The following is a 20,392-nucleotide window of genomic DNA, read 5'->3' as shown; positions in this document are numbered from 1 at the left end:
AACCTCACTGTGAGTAGCCGAAGCACCGCAGGTCAAAGGACTAGTCATACTACTGCAACATCAAGCAAGTCACTGACGAGTGGATAGACATCCAAGTGACTTCTTGTCTTGGTCACGCTCAGTACCCTTGTTCTCTAACAAGCACTTGCACTCTCACTTCAGTGTCTCTACACTGTGGACTCGAGTCTCGTCCATCCATAAGGAAAGCAATCTGTGCACTGATCGGATCGATCACCATCCTCGTGATGATCCATTGATCAGGAGCATTTAGAAATTAATCACCAATGATACATGGCTCAAATTTTCAACTCTTGAAAATATGTATCATCATCTTATTAATTTCTTGGACGATTCATAGACACATAAATAATATGAATGAAAAGATGCCCATTTGTTATAAAGTCAAGCACAAATTTATGTCCCAGAATTAATAATGTGTCAGCCAGATTGGCTTCTAGGGCATACATCTAACAATAGCACGGTCCTATTGTTATATGCCCCCATCTGATGACAGACTCCTCGTCACCGAGTCCTAGTCAAACCAAGATTCTTTCCCGGTAGGCCTAATCGAATCAGGACTCCTGGCAATCCCAGCAGAATCAAGACTTCCCTGCAGTAGTCTCAGTCAAACGAGGACTCTTTCCTAGTAATTCCGATCGAACCAGTAGCAACCCAAGTTGAGCCATAACTCATTTAGAGTAGTCTTAATCAAATTATGAGTCCTTCATAGAAAACATAGTCAGCTAGCTTAGAAGACATCTAGGCTTGCTATGGCAACAGGCTCAATGCAATACGGTCTTAGAAGAGGCAGAAGTTGGCGGATCCAACATTCTCAGACTACTCCTAGAACGTCGGCATTCAGATACTCGACTCACGCGAGGAATCGGATCAGGAGAGGAGTACTACGAAGGCTTAAATGAGCTCATACTTCGATCTCGTTTCAATGAGAACCCAAACCAGCAGGTTGGTTTTGCAAGACTCCACCAAGAAAGTCAAGACCCAAACCTAAAGCCTGAAGGAAGCCTATCAATTGGACAAGAAGGTTGAGGAGATTTGAGGAATAAAGTTTGCAAGTTGACTTTCAAAACCAGGATCAACCTAGCCCAAGTAAGCTGCACCAAAACCAGTCATGATGACTCTCAGCAAGGACGAGCCAGCTACATGCAACACTCAGAAATTTAAGACCCCATCAATTAAGTTCTCCCCCTAATTAGAAATTATTAGATGAGCATAAAGCAAGTTAACTTGAACCATAGATGTGCTTCCTGTTGGTGTAAGGCAGGCAGCTACAGCCAGGGCTCCATAGGGACCATTATGTTAATCAGAAGAGTACATGAATACTTTCACTGGAGCTGTTGAACTATAGGAGAGCAAATAGCATGCCCTCCAAGTACCTCTATCAGTTGCTGTTTCATTGTGGGATCATGCATGTCAAATATACAGTAGTGTCTTGGATGTATCAATCTGAATTAGACTGGAATCATAAACTTACAAAATCATTAATGCAGTAACAAGAATATTATCATGAAAATAACATAGTTCAGTGCTTCCCTGAAAGTTTTGAACCTCTCTGAAAGTTGTATATATACTCTTAATCATTGCATAAATTACAATGTCCGCTGCGACTCATCAGCACAAAAGCACTTCTCAAAACAACAACTCCAGAATACAATGTTTACGTACGTGTACATGAAAATTTGAAAGCAAAGCCTAGAAAGAAGTCATTTGCTAGTGAAAGTGGGGAGCTCAGTAATGGATCCATCCTGGAGGGAATCTGGAAACAAAAGGAGAATGCACTACCAGGATGGTGGGCATTGGAGGTAAGATTGTGCAATGATGGGATTTCAGGATAGGCATATCAAAGTAATTCTATCTTGAACAAAAAATGAATGGAGGTATGTTCAGTCCCATTGTGATTGGGGGCTCTTGTGAGTGGATCCAGGATTTACAGCAGTCAAAATAATAACATATCCGTCTAATCTTTACATTCTGCATGCTAAGGTCACTTGTAAATCATGGTGGATGGCTAGGCCTTGGCATTCCTGTAATAAAAGATATAGAGGATCAGGTGCAAGCTTGATAATATTTATTTACATGGAACACCGGCAGCAGATTGCTTTTTATGCATTGAATAGCTATCAGCACATTCATCTAATGAGAGTGATGCATACCAATTTCAAGTGGGTTCCCCCTTCAATTTGTGTTAGCATCCCACCACACAAGGTCCCTGATTGAAATCTCAAAATGTTGACAACATCATACCGCACATGAGCCCTGGTTGAAAAATAAATATCTATTAGGTGCATATTTGCTGAAAAAGAACAACATGAGATGTGTTCTTCACTTGCTGGCAAATCTGCTCATGTTATGTGAAAACCACTCTTCTCCAACAATTAAATATTTACACCTGCACAAGCACCCAGAAAAATGAGAAAATGAGATACTGCATTTCATAGTTAATTGGGACTTAAAATATCATAGTAAATCTGATGACATATGAATGGACGATGCAGCCAGTTCTATTACTAACACAAATTTTCTCTAGCTAGAATAGCACCTCTCGGCCATTAGTTAAAGACTGAGAGTCAGGACTGAAACTCGAGGCCAAACAGGATGCAACAGAATATTTTGAGAAAGCTACATCCTTATGGACCTTCATCCTTGACAGATTTTTAAATCCGTGTTTTTATCAGTCAAATCACATGCACATAAGATCTCTTTTGACCTCATTCTATAGACATCTGAGTATTGGAAATCTAACAGTGAGTTCCATTACTTTAAGCAGGGTGTCGTGACAGTTGGGACATGGAGAGCATAGCCATCAACCAAAAACTTTTGGAGGTTAGGAAACTAGTAGAAAACAGAATTGAGGTTCCAAAGTACCACAGGAAAATTCCTAAGCCATCTATAGATGTTTTTTGAGGATAGAATCAGGAACACAGGACATTTATCATTTTTTCCCTAAAAAAAGATTAAAAAGGACCTTTTTATTCAACTTTGATAAGGGAAAAATAAAGAAGAAAACAAATTTGAAAGCAGTTGTAATTTTAGGAAACCTTCAGCTAGAGTACTTGATTTAAGCACAATTAGAAAAAGCAAGAAAACAGAGAAGATGAAAAAACCACCATACTAGCAAGACCACAAAGGAGTGTTTGGATGCCAAGCAACTGAATCCATATGATACCCACATGCAGATAGGAAATTTGACATGAATCTTCCAGTTGGATAGGAAGAGAAAAAGGACAGATCAATAAGACCACTGACCCTAAAACCTCAGTTTTTTTTAAAAGTATCACATATCACTTTTATATGTATAATAATTGTAAACTCTACAGAAATGTATTTCCGAGATAAACTGTAACTCAGATACTGTACCAAAAACCCATAAGTATATTAAACTAGCTATTCATCCGGTTCACAGATCCAATGTTTCTCAAATATCAAAATTATAAATTCATACACCGTCTCCAAAATTTCATGATACACATGAATGTTCGAGCTTTTTACAGACCATCCTCTAATCAAAATTTTTCCTCAAGGAAAGAAAATGACACATTAAGAAACTTCAATTTGATTCATATCAGTCAAACCTATTCAATCTGCAGTCACCATTAGTACAATCCAACTGTTTTCTGTCTGAGGTTTCAATTTTTCTGCGCATCTTTACAAGAAGAGAAACCTATTCAATAAATTGTCCATGCAGAATGAAGATAAAAGCACTCTTAATAAAAGATTGTGAAACAACCATAACAATAGCATCAATCTCCCAGATAAATTTGAGTAGAACTTCAAATAATACATCAGAAAAATGATCAAATCACAAAAGATATCTGGACCAAGCCATGAAAAGTGACTGAGGGCAAGGGCAACATTCAGAGGAAAGAGCTTGTCTGACAACCATTCCTAGCAATAGTCTGTCATACCATTGGAACACTTAAAACATGTATGATAATAAAACAAAGATTTAGGTGTCCATTCCTGCCGTATGATATCTATGGTACCCATCAGCAGTTAATTGACATGATATAGGGGTGTCTACCTGTCTACCATTTATAATAATCAATGTAGCGGCATATTGGCATGCATGGATATGGCACCAAACCAATATATCCTAGTACAAACCAATATATAGTGGTGCAAGCTCGGACCCTCAGTGACAATAACAGTGTTTTTTTCCAGCTCTTACCAAAATACTACATCAGAAAACAAAGATTATATAAACTTGATAAAATAATAGCGATATATAAGCTTCCAACAGTATTAACAATAAGATTAAAACATCAGAAGAGTAGCAATACGTACAAAACATGTACAATGTACTTGTTATTTTTAAATATACTTGCATTGTTGTCATAGCTTTATCACGAGTTCTCCGGACTTTTTGTGTGATTTTTATACAAGCATAATTGAGTCATGTTAGTCCACATGACAAATTCCTAGAAACTATATAATTTATATTATTTAAGATGATATATGATTCTAGTTTATATCCTCAACACAATATAGATAATAATAAGCAATTAAAATTAGTTTATGTTTAAAAAATGATGATCTAATATATCTTAGCATGCAGTTGTATCTCTCTTCAGACACTTACAATATCTCCGTGCTGACTTTTGCCAAATATCACCACAGTATAACATGATAAAAGTATCATGCTAACACCTGATTGGCACAGGCACAATATCGTTACTTGAATCCTTGCCATTAAATAGGCTTTTACTCGTACTGACATCATTGATTTATGAAAGATTTAAGCTAGGTTCCCAAAGGCCCATCTCCCTCGCCCACAAAATCATAATTGCCTCACTTTCCACAATTTATTACTGATTCATTAAAGGGCTGCCGGTTAAATGTTTCTCTCCACAAAATTAAAATGTTCCCATGGGAGATGGCATTTATGAGTTTCTGATCAACAACACAAAAGTGAAGGTTGTGAAATGTGAATGATGTCATTTCTCTTTAAGCTTTTCTCTAACTAAGTTTTGCATATCACATGTTTTTTTAGATCATATTACTGGGAAAGTTAATTGCAATGTTTTAATAACAGTAATATCCCCAAATGAGGATCAATTTTTACCTGGTCAACTATCAACCAGATTTACTAGGAAAAATGCTGGTTATTATAGCAGCTATTGTTAGTCATAGTAATGGAAAATATTGAAAATGATGGGAATATAGAATGATTATTTGCTTTGGACATGGTTGATAGAGTAGAAGAAGATACTAACCAAGGTCGGCGGAACCGGTTCGATTGGGGCATTCTGAGCCATCCGGTTCGCGGCATCCCGAGCCGTACCGGTGGCGGACCGAGACGGTTTCGGCTAAGCAACCGAGACATGGTCGTTGGAGGGAGAGGAGAATGAAAGAGAAGAAAAGAGAGAACGAGTGGGGGAGGGAGAGGGAGGGAGGCCGGCATAGGGTTGGCAGAGGCCGGCTACTGTCGACGCTGGTACAGGTAGCGGAGGTCGTGGTCGGACTTCTGTTTCGTTCGAAACAACTAAAAATCTTGCGATTTTTAAGTAAAGCCGGCAAATCGCTTGCTGACTTTACTTAAAAATCGCAAAATTAAAAAAATCGCAAAATTATTTAACAGTTGGACCCTTATTTCAAACAAAATAGAGGCCCGACCGCGACCTCCGCCACTTGCACCAGCACCGGCAGTAGCTGGCCTCCGCCGGCCTCCCTTCCTCTCCCTCTCCCTCCCTCCTCCGCTCGTTCTCTCTTTTCCTCTCTCCCACAATCACCTGTGTCGTTACAGGACCGGCACAGCACGACGTGAGCCCGTACTGACTCGTGCCGCCAGAAAACCGGTACGGTGCCCGGTACCAGCATAGTAGACCATGATACTAACTGTTCTATAAATGCAGTAATAGCATTATGTAGATCCCCGATATACACAAAGACATATATATTATATAAACATGTGTATCCATACATAATGTAATGGGAGGGGCATGAAACCAAAAGCTGCTATAACATTATTTCAGATGCTGTTTGAACCTTAGTTGATCATGTATGGCATCTTTCCCACTAATCACATGCTTTAGTTATTGTAGTATGTTCTTGTGACTAGGTAAACTAGAGGTTGGTTCCAATGTGTCCCCATAAAAAGTGTTAATTTTTGGAAGAAGAGGATTGTTGGTAATGGGCTCCAGAAATGGGCGCAGTATGCCTAAATACAAACCCTAGTGAAGGCGGGTTGGATTTCTAGTATAACCACCAAAAGACTTCATCAACTTGATAAGTTGGCACCTCCTCCATGGAAGGTGTTATTGTGATGTATATTATATTTCCCACCTTCACTTGTATTTAAGCTTATATAGAAGAAAAAGACATTAAAATGCATTGTATAAATGATGGGAAAGGCGTAAGGACCACATATGATGTGCTTTCCCTCCATTGATTGCTTCAGCTCCTCACAAGAACCCAAGGCAATTGCATGCCATAATAGAAAAACATACACAAGTCACTTATGAAAGAGATATCCATCACTGCACAGATGGGATTGTTTTGCAGAGTACTAGTGTTATGCATATCAGGATGCAAGTGTTATTATAAATTCTAACATGCTTTTATACAGCTTAAAATTAGGATTATAATTCATAGTACATCTTTCTAATGGCGACCATGTTTGTAAACACCCACTTTCTACTAAGTTTACCTAAACTATGGTTTTCCCTCAACAGATGCTTAGGATATGACTCATGGTGCTTTCTTTTTCATTGAACTGACCTCTTTTTTAACTCTGTCAAGCATATGCAAAAGAGAGTATAGAAAAGCTGTTAATAGAGATGCTCTCCATATAATTTCAATATTAGCTTTGACGGTCAAGCTGAACTGGCACAAGCAAAAGCACACAATATTGAAGGACAACCATACAAATGGGTTAAGATTGGTCTTTTGATTTTTCATAAATAGACTTTCTGTATATTTACATTTATGACCATTGGTGTCTAAACAAATAAGAGAGATACAAAAAGTTCATCCAGGAAAACAGAAGCACACTTATTCATCACAAACGTAAAGATGGTTGCTTTAATGCCTTATGTAACAGTCAAGTAGATATATTGCTAGTTGTTTAGAAACAAACATAGGTGGTACAACTTATTTTCACCCATCCCTCTTTTGTCAATGCAATTTGGGATTTTCCTCCACTAATTCCTATTTTCCAATTTGCCTAACAAATCATTGTTACAGTTATGGCCAAAACTACTATATGGTTTGGAACTTATTTTCTTGTAACTGGCATTTCAACTCAAATAGGCATGCTTGCAGTTGTGTTTTGTTCAACAACCATGGCCGTCCTCTTTCAAACAACAGGTCATACTACTTTGTTCTTCAAGCTATTGACCAGATGACCACTTGAGATGCTAGTTTACTTGGTAATCATCTGCTCGACTAGAAAATACGATGCACGGACTGGCTGATCTGCAGCACTTTCGTTTCATACAGGGAATCAATAATTCGTTGATGTGGAATTGGGACCTTTAGCATCACTCAATTATGAGTTATATTGTTCTTACCTCATTCCAAGCCTTGGAACCTATATCATATATATAAAATCTCAAGATCAAGGTTCGCCATCTCAATACCGGATCCTATACACGTACCTTGCTTGTACAGTGTCGATATCGGGTCAACTCAGTGTATTGAGTTTGATACCGGTACAATATGGAACGCCCAGTATGGGACTGTACACAACAGAAAGGTGAATCTTGCCAAGATTTATTGTTATCTTTTTGGATGCTCCGTGAACTCCCATGCAACTACACTAAATTCAGATAATCCTTCAAAAGTCACTTGATTGCCTTCAAAATGTGGTGAGAAATTTTATTCATGTGTATTTCCCTCAAGTAATTTCTACATTTATTTATCAGCAATGATACTAGTTCTAAATTATTTAACCTCATATCTGGTTTATGATTGAGAAGCTAGCTTTAGTTTCGAAAGCTCAATATGTATCAACTTATCTGAGCTACACTTCTGAATCAGCTCAAAGATTCCATGTGCTGTTTGTCTTCAAAAAATTAAGCAGCTCGTGCAATCTAAGAGCTCGCGATTAAACCTCGATGAAACATGCCAATACATGAACTTCTAGGTCATACACTTATGATTCTGAAATATCTCCAGAACTCATTAAATTGAATTTACATTACTACTACCACTAAATCAAGTTCAATTGACTTTGATTATTAAGAGTGTTTGGTCTACCTAATTACAATGTTCTTGCCTTCTGATTTGTTTACTTTGATTTCTTCTCTTTCTGATATTACCATATCACAAAATAAAATGAAAAACATATTGAGTCTGGTTTAATTTATGGGCATTCTCAAAACTTCTAAGCACTGTGTTAAATAATAGCCTTTCCTTCTTAGTAATAGAATTGACAAAACTTATATTTTATGCATTCTGCTATTTTTGCTTAATAATGTAACAAATTCTTACGATATGAGTCTCTAGCTCATTGTCATGACTATGCGATTGCCAATAATTAGGATTCATAAATTAAGGTGGCATTTGGTGACCTAAGTGGGGTCACTATGATGATCTTAGACCACTGTTGATGATCCTTGATGATCTAAGATCGCCGCATTTGGTTTGCTATGTTCTAGTAATTAACGATCCCCACATATCCATAATTAACTTATTTGGGATGCCATGAGAATCCAAGATCACTGACCATGTATTACCAAAGCTACCCCCGATATATTCCATATATTTTTCAACTATTAAATAGAATTCTCAAATAAATCATAGGAAAACATATATGAACAAAGAACAAATTATCAAAACCCCTCATTCCAAACCAATTCAACAAGATCGAAAATTAAAAAAGAACTATCAAAGTAACTTCAAGGGATTATCAATCCTTCCCAAGTAGAAGAAATTTTTTTATGGGATTATCAAAGCCTTCCCATCTAGAAGAACTTTTTCTAGAGATTAGAGGGGCGTTGGCCCAATTTTTTCTACTGAACTGAGGGGCATTTTTGTTCCCATATTTCAGCCCAACATCACTGCCCTAAGATGATCTTGGAAACCTATCCTTAAGGATGGGTTTAACATCATTGGGTTAAGTGGTGATTGTAAGAGTGGGGGTGATTTGGAATCATTGCCATGTAGAATCACTGCAACCAAACATAGTGATGCGATCACCTCCACCCACATCACCGTTGATCTTGGGGTCATCATCCCATACCAAACGACACCTAAGTTGCAACAGATAATAATCACAAATAAACATCAAACAATTTATAAACAAATACATCATTACAAGACTTAATAAGTAATCGCTTTTGACACTTAGATGATTTTATATACAGTGGCATGTTATGTACCCTTCACTAAAAAGGAAGGCTACAATAATTGGGTCAAAGTCTAGCATTAGTCTTTCTCAAGCTTGTGGTTGTTTAAAATGTCATATTATATCAAACTAATGAAGAATCTCACATCTTTTTCATTTCCATATAGTTTTCACTTGATATAATTGAGCCAATATGTCAACATAAACAAACATTATCTGTTTTAATTCTAGGACAATATCTAAGTAGCAAAAATGTCATTTTACATGACCATGCGCAATACACATGCATAGGCTAGTAAATACAAGATTGAATTCCTGAGGTTGAGGTTCCAGCAGTAAATTCATAGAGCACTTGGGATTCAATGTAGATGCAGATCCTTTATCCAGTCAATGGCAGGTCAAATGCCATCATGATGATACCTCTCCATCCCACCATTAAGGACTTTTATTATGATGTAAGTCACCAAAAAGTGACTTATCCAAATGTCAAGACAGCTACTACATGATATCTCTTTAGAGAACAAGATCGTCACAACTTTCTGTCAAATATATAACAAGGTTGTTGTTCATTACATGTCATTCCAAGACATCATGTAAGGCTAATGAATTTCATCAAGTTAAATTTATACTGCAACCACATATTAAAATTCTTTTGATGCATACATGAAAACAACATTATGAATTCAACTTATCTACAAATGTCAAATGAAATCTGCAAAATAATTTCATGTTCAAAAATAGGACTGAAAGAATCAAGACCAAAGATATTATTCACATCAAACACAAGGAACCAAAACATTGCTGAAAGTTGCATGTCAAAGATATCAATATGTCCTTTCTCTTCCATTGCTATTATGTTTCAGAATAAATCTGTATTGCAAGCATACTTGTCTCGACTTTCTTAAAACTGTCCAACGAACATACTTGTACCAACTTTCTTAAAATTGTATAACAAGCAACTTTCCTTCAGAGAACACCCTTGAGAGATCGGAAAAAAATTTTGCTAAGTTTAAAGTTTTGCAGCCAAATGTGAACTCAAAGTAGAACTGTCCTCCAACAAGGAATATACTCCCATCTCAAAAGAGCCTTCTAATCTTGTAATATGCCCACATGAAAGCAAGCTGAAGACCAAGGTTGGCAGTACCGATACCAAGACCCATACCAATTGCCCGGCGGTACAGTACGGTATGGTACTATGCCATGCTGCTCACGGTATACCAACAAAGGGGGAGCCGGAGAGGGAAGGGGAGAGGGAGAAGGACAAAAGAGGAAGAGAGAGAGGGAGGGAGAAGGAGAGGGAGAGGGACGGAGGAAGAGAGAGAGGGAGAGGAAGGGAGGTCGGGAGGGAGGCTAAAAGCCCTCCGATCCCTTGTTTCGAACAAAACAGGAGCCTAAGTTGGCCTATTTTTTTTAGTTTTGAAATAACTTTATTTCGAAATAGAAAAATTAAAAAAGGCCAACCCAAGCCCCTGTTTTGTTCAAAACAAGGGATCAGAGGGCTTCCGGCCTTCCTCCACCTCCCTCCGCCTCTCCCTCTCCCTCCCTCCCTCTCTTTTCCTCTGTCTCCATCTCCTTCTCCCCTTCCCTCTCCGGATTTCTTAAACCAAAGGGCAGAACTGTACCGATCTGCAGCCAGTACAGTTTGGTACACCCCAAATCGAACAGTTCGAGATGGTACTACCTTCCATGATGAAGACAATTCTAGATATCTTTGGAATGATTTGCTAATTTCTTCCCTATATGTCGCCACAATTGCTGTCCAACTAAGATGACTACCTTCTACCCTTTCTCCATAATCAATATGCATTTGCACGTTGAGCCTTGTTATGGTTTCAAACATTCCAAATCCAAGGAATTCTCCTTTGATTTGACAAAGGAACATAAGCATGTTAGGGCAAAAGAGACTTCCACTCACCATGGGTACCTCAAGAAAGGAAAAAAAGGAATTACCCTCATATTTTCTACTTCTATCAACATCGTAAGAGGTACTCTAAAGTTAACATCTAGCAAGTTAGCTACAGGTGTCGTTTTTCTCGAAAGTCATTCCTCCCGGACCTTTCCTAAGCTAATTGAAAAAAAAGAGGGGCTTCCCAAAAACTGAAACAGGAAGAAGCTCATAAAAAAGTTAATAAGAAATACTTAGGAAGTGGGTATGGGAATGAGTTTCCGAGCAGACTCTAAAGAGCACGTGCCACCATAATGGAAGATTCCTGTTACTGAGGTTTGGATCAACAGAATTATCTACAACATTGAAGAGGTGGCCGCGTTGAGCAATGGTTTTCTAGAAGGTTCAGGGTGCTGCACTACTCCAAGGAACAATTAACAATGGCTACTTCACTAATATTGAAAACAGTTCTCAGAAGCAATGATCACTGTTAAAACTATTCTTGATCCTTGCCTAACTGTTCCCTCCATTAGATCCATATCCACACCATACCGGAACGCGGGCAGCCAACCTATAATATCTATGAACAGATTGCAAATAATTCCAATATGAGAATGATGCAGAATTGCAGAAGATGTTCTTAAGTTAGCTGGCATACCATAGAAACTCAAGAAACCAATAAAAAAAATTTTTTGTTGTACCAGCGCCTCACTACATACGGCTGTGAGTATGCCCGGAATAATCACAATACAAAATGTGCTATTATTTGATTGACCTACATCTAAGTTGCTATTATTTGGAATAAAGAGCATTGCATTCTGTTATCTGATATCAGTGACAAGTAAAAGAAAAATATGACTCACATAATGAAATATAAGTCGACTGGCATGTCCTCACTAGGGCAATTCCTAGCTTTAAAGATGCAACATGAAAATTGCCAGTGAGAGAGAGAAATTCATACTGATGCTATAAATATGCACCATTATATTTTACTTGTCAGTGTCAAATTTAATTTAGTTGAAAAAAGAGCATTTGTCCTTATTCCTATAAATATCTACCACTGGCATATAATAAAGTGTGAAAGAAATTTTCGTTAAAAACAAATAGTTTTGGAGCTCATCACTGCTCCCTACAGCACCAAATTCAGATCCATTAACCACCATTTAATGTCTTTTTAGCAATCATTCAATACATTCAGGAGAATTCTTAATGCTAAGGAACAAAATATTTCTTTTTTTTTCTGTCTTTCCTTCTACTATGAGGTTTGCTCCGGTGATTATCAATACAATGAGGATGAACATATCAATCAACAAGAAGGATCTTTTTGTACGAGAAAGGCATGGATGCATGACCTATTTATAAGTAAATACATATAGAAAAGGTCATGTCTTTTATATGAAGGACTACCAATCTATGAGCCATTGTAAACCTATAGAATTAAAGATAAAGGGGAAAAGAAAAGAAAATTGAAAGTATACCTAATCACTTTTAGCCAAGCTTCAGTGCCTCCCTAAGACCAAAGCTTAAATTATTTTGCACACCCTTCTTTCCAAAACCAGCATTTCCTTTGTGCATCATTTCCACAAACTCATTATAGTCAATCCGTCCATCCTGTGACAAAATATCAAAAAAAAAAACAGAAAAAAATTCAAATATAATACAAATTCAAATCTTCACGTGCACAATTTGATAACACTCACATTATCCTGATCTATTTCTCGAATAACATCTTCAAGACGGACATCTCCTATGCCGAACTCCTCGCAGGCTTTTTGGAGTTCATCTTGAGTAATGTAACCACTCCCATCTTTGTCAAAATATGAGAAAGCTGCAAAAAGTTTATCCTCTCTCTCGATCTTGTTTAGATGCAGGGTTGCAGCTATAAATTCCCCATAATCAATAGTTCCACTGTTGTCAATATCTGCCTGCAAATTTTATTTACTAAAAAAAGTATCAGAATAGTGAAACAGGATAGTTTCATGTATAAACTAAAAGAAAGCTTGCAGTGCACTAAAAAGTAGATGGGGACAAAACTTGAAAGCGATAGCACATGAAAAGATAACAAATACTAAAAGAAAGATGGAGGGAATGCAAATATGGATGCTGATAGATATTAGCGTAGTACACATGAATTGACCCATTGATGGGTAACATGATTTTTTGCTTCATTCCATGAAAAGAGTAAACGCTGTTAATAAATAGCACCAACATGGAAGGAATTTGACTTCAGACAAAAACTTTTCTTAAAATAGCTATAGTTTTAGCCCACTGAAATCATGGGGAAGATGACCTGGAAGAGGCTGTTCAATTTGGACAGAATTCCATTGGCTAACAGAGTGAAGGACCACACATTCACCACTGCACGAAAATAATATTTCAAAATGTCCAAAGAAGCATTGCATTACTGGATAGGGATATAACCAAGTAAAAGCATTTAGTTACTATACGAGTTTAAAATTTTTTATATAATGAAACTCTATTTAGCATCTTATTTTCTGGAGAAGGTAATGATGGGAAGGAGTAGTATTTCAGACTGAAGCCAGATTTGGAATATTAATAGAGCCTGAATATGTTGAAAAGAGCATCTTCTGTAATTTTGTTAAATGCTTCGAGCAAGAAAGCTCTCTTAGGACATAGAGGCTTTGACCATAGATGAGATTACGACAGAGCTATCAACCAAGCAGATGAGGGGGTTTTTTCACTGTACGATGTATCTTAAAATTGTGTGATTCAAGATGAGGAGATATAGGGTGTTCCTAAATTTCTTCTTCCCTTTATCCATAATGACTTTGAAAAGGACTTCAATTTGCAGCCTTCATGAGTCGAGCCCCTATAACTCATAAAAGGATAGACTGGCAACTTAGTGCAGAAGTTTCATTTCAAAATAATCAAGGATCAGTCCCTATTCCATTAAGTGGTTTTTCTTCTACACTTATATTTTCCTTTACTTTTCTTTTCACTTTTATTATTTATCTATATAAATCAACAGGTGACCTATCCAGCACAAAAAAGACACAACTTAACCAGTCTGTAGAAAGGCCAATTTACTTTCAGAGTATTATCTATCCTAAAATAGCATGATTTTCTAAGGCCCAAGAAAAAACCAAACTCTCCTATGGTAACCATCAAATAGAGATCGTTGTAGCCATCTCAAATTTTGATAAGTTAAAAGAATCCTCCAATCCATAAAGTCATTGTTACACAAATGTTATAAAGCTAGTTAATTAAGATTTAAGATAATGGTCAGAAACAAAATCGAAGGGCCAAAATCGAAGTAGGAATATAGTGTGAATACTTAGTTGTTGAAACTCAACTTCATCTAGTATGAAGAATTATTCTTTTTATATGAACGGAATATCCTAAAATTAAGTGTAAGATTAGTTTATGACATTCAAATTGACAAGAACACCTTTTACTCAATTATTCCACAAGCAAATTGGACAAGGAATAGTTGATAACAAAAATAACAGAGTATAAGATCAAAAGAAATAATACAAAAAATTAAAAAAAAAAAGATAAAAAAAATAATGGGTTGGTGTGACAATAAAATGATAAATTACATATCAAAAATATTACATTTTAATCTATAAAAATCCTTTACAATGAATATGCAGATATGCTCCCTAGTTTACACACTTAAAACAGTATAAATGTTGAATAAATCAAGGTTTAAGAACCTGGTTTGTCCTAGGTCTGTCTTGGTCCATCCCAACAACCAGAACGTGTCAAAGAGAGAATGGATCCTGAGTGCATCCAGGACCTTGAGTCTCTCTTGAGCAGATCTTTCCAGGTCCATCCTGACCTGTCCTGGTTGGAATGGACGTGAACATATCTGTCTTAACACTTGGGATCAAGGATACCAACCCGGTTCAGTTTCGCTCAGACCGGTTCGTCCCCTCACTGATCTTAATAACAGAGAAAGCATCTGTAGCCTTCTCCTCTCTTTTCTTGAAATAGGGAGTGGGTTTTGCTATGAAAATTCAGAGAAGAGGGTTCTTTTGCCAATTTTGAGCCTGAATAGAAGTCAAATCAAGTATAATCCCCTCCTTTCTCTTCATTCTTCTCCTTTATTGGTTCATTTTTATGCCTATATTTGGCCCAAAACTGGTAACCCTAGTAGGATTCTACATTAATCTGAATCAAAATTAATTTTTCGGTACTTTTGTAACTTTAAGTGCTTATATAGGACGTAACCCCTAATTTGAGCATTAACCTCAATACAAAATCATAATAGAAATAAGACACGATAGTAAGAAACGTGCTACAATTATTCAACTACAAATATAGAAACTGGGCTAAAATTTAACACTATCTCGATGGAAAATTTATAGAAAGATATGGCGAACACCTCTAAATCCCATTCACTTGTACCCTCGCTCACAAGATGGAAATAAAATCAAGTATTTGCTTGTCAAAGTCTTCACCCGCGAATTTGCTAGACCAGTACCTCTCTAGTAAATATTGATTGGAAATTAGGCAGAGACAATTAAAGATAGATACTAAGAGGCGTAACCAAAAGCCTAGGAGCAAGACAATAACTAGACCCTTGGGTGTCATGTCCACTCATGCTGCAAAGTATACAAATAAGCACAACAAATCTTCAAGATAAAATTAATATCAGTGAAACAAAAAGGTCCTATAGCAAGTCAATGTCTATATATTTCTGCAACCAAATGCATCGGTTCATCTAGATCAAGGTCGGCAAAACTGATACCGGGCACTATACCAGTTGCCCGGCGGCACGAGTCAGTACGGGCCCGCGTCATGCCGTGTTGGGCATGTACCAACACAGTAGAAGAAGTAGAAAAGAGAGAGAACGAGAGAGAAAAAGAAAGAGAGAAGGGGGAAGCCGAGGGTGGCCAGCAGAGGCAGAAGAACCGCCGCGCGGAGGAAGTGGAGACCGGGCAGCCGCGGAAGAAGGGCTCCACTCTGGTCCCCTGTTTCGAATTAAATAGGGGTCAGAGGGGGCCCTTTTATTTTTGAGATTTTTAAGTGAAAATCGGCAAACCAATTGCCGACTTTACTTAATTTTTTTTATTTAAAAAAAATAAGTAAAGTCGGCAATAGGTTTGTCAACTTTCACTTAAAAACTCCAAAAATAAAAAAGCCCCTCCGGCCCCTGTTTCGAACAAAACAAGGGACCAGAGCGAGCCTCTCTTCCGCGACTCCCTCCTTCATGCAGCGGCTCCCCAACCTCCGCCAGCCAGCCTCGACCTTCCTCTCCCTTCTTTCCTCTCCCTCTTTCTTCCTCCCCTGCTCTCTCTCTCTTTTCCTCTTCTTCCTTCGTCTTCTCTCCCTCCAGCCCCGGTCTCGTTTTCGTCGCCGGAATCGTCCCGGTCCATGGTCGGTACAGGTCGGGGCGCCCCGAATCGGGCGATTCGGGACAGTTCCGCCGACCTTGCTCTAGATAGTTCTTAGAGTAACTAATATATATTATGTCTTAAGTAATATCTAACATTCCTCTTTCCAACTAAATTATGTCATTTACTATATCAGATAATACTAAACAAAGATATGGCAAGAACTTTAAATCATTAATGGGAAATATGAAATAAATTATATAGTTTGAATAATGAACCGTAAGCTAACAAAACACAACCAGGAAAAAAGATATGTGCTAACATAAACATGCATATATCAACATTCAGCACATACTTGTAAGATGATTTAAATGATTTGATGCTTACAACTGGAAAATTGGCAAATAATCTTAATACTAAGAAACAGGGTAGCCAAGATTTTCATTCATATATGCACAAAATACGAGGCCTTGACTTTTTGACTGCATTTGATGCATCAAGGAAAATGACCAAAAATATCCTCCATAGCTTTAATCTTGAAGGTAAAAAATTGAATAACAATCAATTTTTCATTCGATGTTGTTTTATTCTAAGATAAGTGCAAACAACCTAATTTAAGCATCCACAAAACAATAAAATGATCTTCAAAAACAAAAAAATTGACCATACAAAAAAGCAAAAAAATATTGTACCAATGCTAACACAATACGGTTCAATATCATACTGTACCGGCACCTATACGAAACCCAGTACTAAAAGTGTAAACCTTGCTTGGGATGGTTTGGCATCATGCGACACTGATTTTCTAATTTATTCTTTCTCTTTATTATTGTTAATGGTCGTTCCGGTTCGCTTGGTACCTTATCAACATGGGACCTTACAACAAAAACAAAAAACAATCCTAATGAAACATAATAGGTGTTGCTCTAAGGGTTGCCATGTCATTTCTCATGTAGCCATGGTTGAAAAAGATATTCTTCTTACCTATCTGACTTTTGGCATTAAATAATGGAAAACACACTTGATAAGTAACCTCAGTTTGTAAGGGTTGCCTTTATTGGTGCATCTTTAACTAGAAAGCTTGTGCAATAAGGAAATGGAAAATGGAATGCCTTGCGAATAGACACGGAGTCACAAGGGTTTAAATCCACAAAGTGGGACCCATCCTAGTCTGGTGTCGATTGGTACAATATAGAAACATCTCATTGCAACCATTCAAGATACATTTTCATATTTTTATTTACTTATTCTCATTATTTGGTTGCTTTACTGAATTTTTAGATGTTTTCAAGCAATTAAATAGGCTTTTCGAGCAAATGTTTGGGCTTATGGTGTCAATACAATATGAATACATGTGGTTTCAAAGAAATTGGAAAATAACAATAAATTAAATGAAACAGTACTCATGAATGGAATCATGAGCAAGAAAGTGATAAAGTTAAATAAATAACAAAAAAAACCTCGAAACAACTATTAAAAAGAAAGAAGATCAAAACATTGGCATCCTAGTGAATTACCAAAATGCTAGGCAGTCATAATAAGCATCAAGACAAAGCAGTCTTGATTGGTCCCAACCTAGGGATGGACCAAACTAGTCTGGAGAGACCTAGGGCCCCACAACCATCTCGAGACCCAGTCTCTCTCTGCAGTCATAACCAAGATGGTTACAGCGGCTTGGGTTAAACTAGGTCTCGAGTCCATGGACATGCGGAAGAGGCAAGATGTCTAACAAAAAGGCACTCATGAGTTTGGGTTTAAACTTAAAAGAATAGATATTGGAATAGATATGGCCTAGTTCTGTTATTGAGCATGTGCAATGCATGTGAAAAACAATATGGAGAGCAATGATTATTGTCTTTTTTTCTGATGTTAATATAATTTGATAAATGCACTCTAATTTTTGATTGGTGTACCTCTCTTGTTTATCTAAGAGAAATAAATGAAGAGGAATGTATTTGTTCAGCAAGGTGTATCTATATAATTATGAAAAATGGAGTTGGATGAAAGAAGTACAATTTGACTTTTTTTTTTTCTTTTTTCTGAACATAGGAAGTTATTAGGTTAGAAATTGAAGATTTTTGATAATTATTAAAATATCTATTAATTTTAGTAAAAGCTTTGGCTGCCAGAAACATAAATACTTTTTTTCACTTCTTTGCTTTTAAGTTTTAACCATGAGTTACATTCCAACTATTGTGGTGGTTAACAATATTATTACTACTAGTAGTTTGCAGAATTACTAATATTAATATTAAATTCATGACCATTGATGTTCATCCACATACAAAAAGCTTGTTCTGGATGATTTGGATTAGTTTGTTTGGTTAAGTCAATTCAATGTTTAAAATATGTCACTCGATATTACAAAAACACCTAAATAGTCAAATTTATAGAGGGAAAAGAAATTGTCAGGGTTAGTGCAAGTTCATTGTCCGGAGGATCCTAGCCTGGAATTGTAAGGGGGCGGCCAAGCCATCCTTCATGTCATCCTTCAAACGGTTAGTGCAAGTTCATTGTCCGGAGATCTGCTTCATTAGCGAGACCCGGCTATCTGGTGAGGGGCTTGTACGTTTGAGACGGCGCTTGGGGAGGGACTGGGAGTCATACGCAGTCGATTCCCGAGGGCTGTCGGGAGGTATCCTGCTACTGTGGAGGCGAGGGGTGGCGACCTTTGATGTCTTCCACAACTGCCCCCAGCAGGTAGTTATGGTCGCTTCGGCGCCGGATGTTGCCCCATGGGTTTTGTGTGGGGTGTACGCGAGCACGGATTATAGGGTCAGGAGAGTCCTCTGGCAGGAGATCGCCAGCCTTACCGCCCAGGGTGTCCCGACAGTTGTAGTTGGTGACTTTAATTGCATATTGAGCTCGAGCGACAAGAGGGGCGGGGCAGCCTTTATGGATAGAGCGGACAGGAGGGAGTTTCGCGATTTTGTGTCGCGTACTGGCCTGGTGGACTTAGGTTTCTCTGGACCTCACTTTACCTGGTGCAATAATCAGCTCGGCAGTGCTAGGGTTTGGGAGCGTCTAGATAGGGCCTTTGCGTCCCCGGACTGGATCCTTCGTTTTCCCACATGCAGGGTTAGTCACCTACCTCGGATTGCCTCAGACCATTGCCCCCTGCTGATCTCCACATCATCGGGACCCAGTCATCATAGCCCCTTCCGTTTTGAGAAGGTTTGGCTATCATACCCCCAGTCCTGGGACATTGTCCGTGAGGCTTGGCGCATCCCGGTGCGTGGAGATGCCATGCACCGGGTGTCGCGCAAACTAGAATTGGCTAAGAGGCGCCTTCGGCGGTGGAACCGTGAGACTGTGGGTGACATCTTTCGGAGAGTAGAGGGGGTAGAGACCGCGATCTCTGAGTTGCAGCGGAAGGAAGATCTAGAAGGTGAGCTCTCGGTGGATGAGATGGGTGATCTCCGGGGGCTTCTAGCGACCCACCACTCACTACTACGGCAGCACGAGATCTTCTGGCGACAGAAATCTCGGGTTCAGTGGGTACATGAGGGTGACCGCAATACTAGTTTCTTCCACCGGTCTACGATTATCCGTAGGCAGCGAAGCACTATCCACTCGCTGCGGGACGGGTCTGGATATCGGGTGGAAGGCGAGCCTGCCATTCGCCAGGTTTTGTTGGACTTCTTCCGCGACAGATGGACGGCGGATGAGGAGTCCGGCGACAGCGACCATCCCTTGAGGTTGGATGCGAGGATCGAGGATATTGAGAACGCAGCCCTGGTCCGACCAGTGTCCGCACAGGAGGTTCAGGAGGCAGTCTGGGCTTTGGCTCCAGACAAGGCTCCGGGTCCGGACGGGTTCCCCCCATTCTTCTTCCGACAGTATTGGGGTATCATTCGGACAGCAGTGGTAGAGGCTATTCAGTGCTTCTTCTCTCAGGAGAGG

General features: G+C 38.4%; 1 protein-coding gene across 3 annotated transcripts in view; it reads right to left on the bottom strand.

Annotated features, from left to right (window-relative positions):
• Nucleotides 1–1,499: 1,499 nt before the first annotated feature.
• LOC103695544 (calcium-dependent protein kinase 17-like) overlaps nt 1,500–20,392 on the bottom strand; it is a 37,033-nt gene continuing 18,140 nt past the window's right edge. The window contains exons 6-10 of one of the 3 annotated variants that reach the window (XM_039119028.1): nt 12,890–13,114; nt 12,668–12,800; nt 2,345–2,407; nt 2,172–2,274; nt 1,500–2,042 (exon numbers count right to left, since the gene is read on the bottom strand). In XM_039119028.1, the coding sequence (XP_038974956.1) occupies nt 12,678–12,800; nt 12,890–13,114 (348 nt within the window). In that variant the 3' untranslated portion in view covers nt 1,500–2,042; nt 2,172–2,274; nt 2,345–2,407; nt 12,668–12,677. Of the gene's footprint in view, nt 2,043–2,171; nt 2,408–12,667; nt 12,801–12,889; nt 13,115–20,392 lie in introns of all 3 variants that reach the window. The other 2 variants (XM_039119027.1, XM_039119029.1) reach the window with 2 other exon arrangements.

Source organism: Phoenix dactylifera, unplaced genomic scaffold (genome assembly GCF_009389715.1).
Source record: "Phoenix dactylifera cultivar Barhee BC4 unplaced genomic scaffold, palm_55x_up_171113_PBpolish2nd_filt_p 000474F, whole genome shotgun sequence".
NCBI lineage: Eukaryota > Viridiplantae > Streptophyta > Magnoliopsida > Arecales > Arecaceae > Phoenix > Phoenix dactylifera.
Note: the sequence above shows the minus strand (reverse complement) of the source record. Positions and strands in the feature narration are given on the sequence as shown.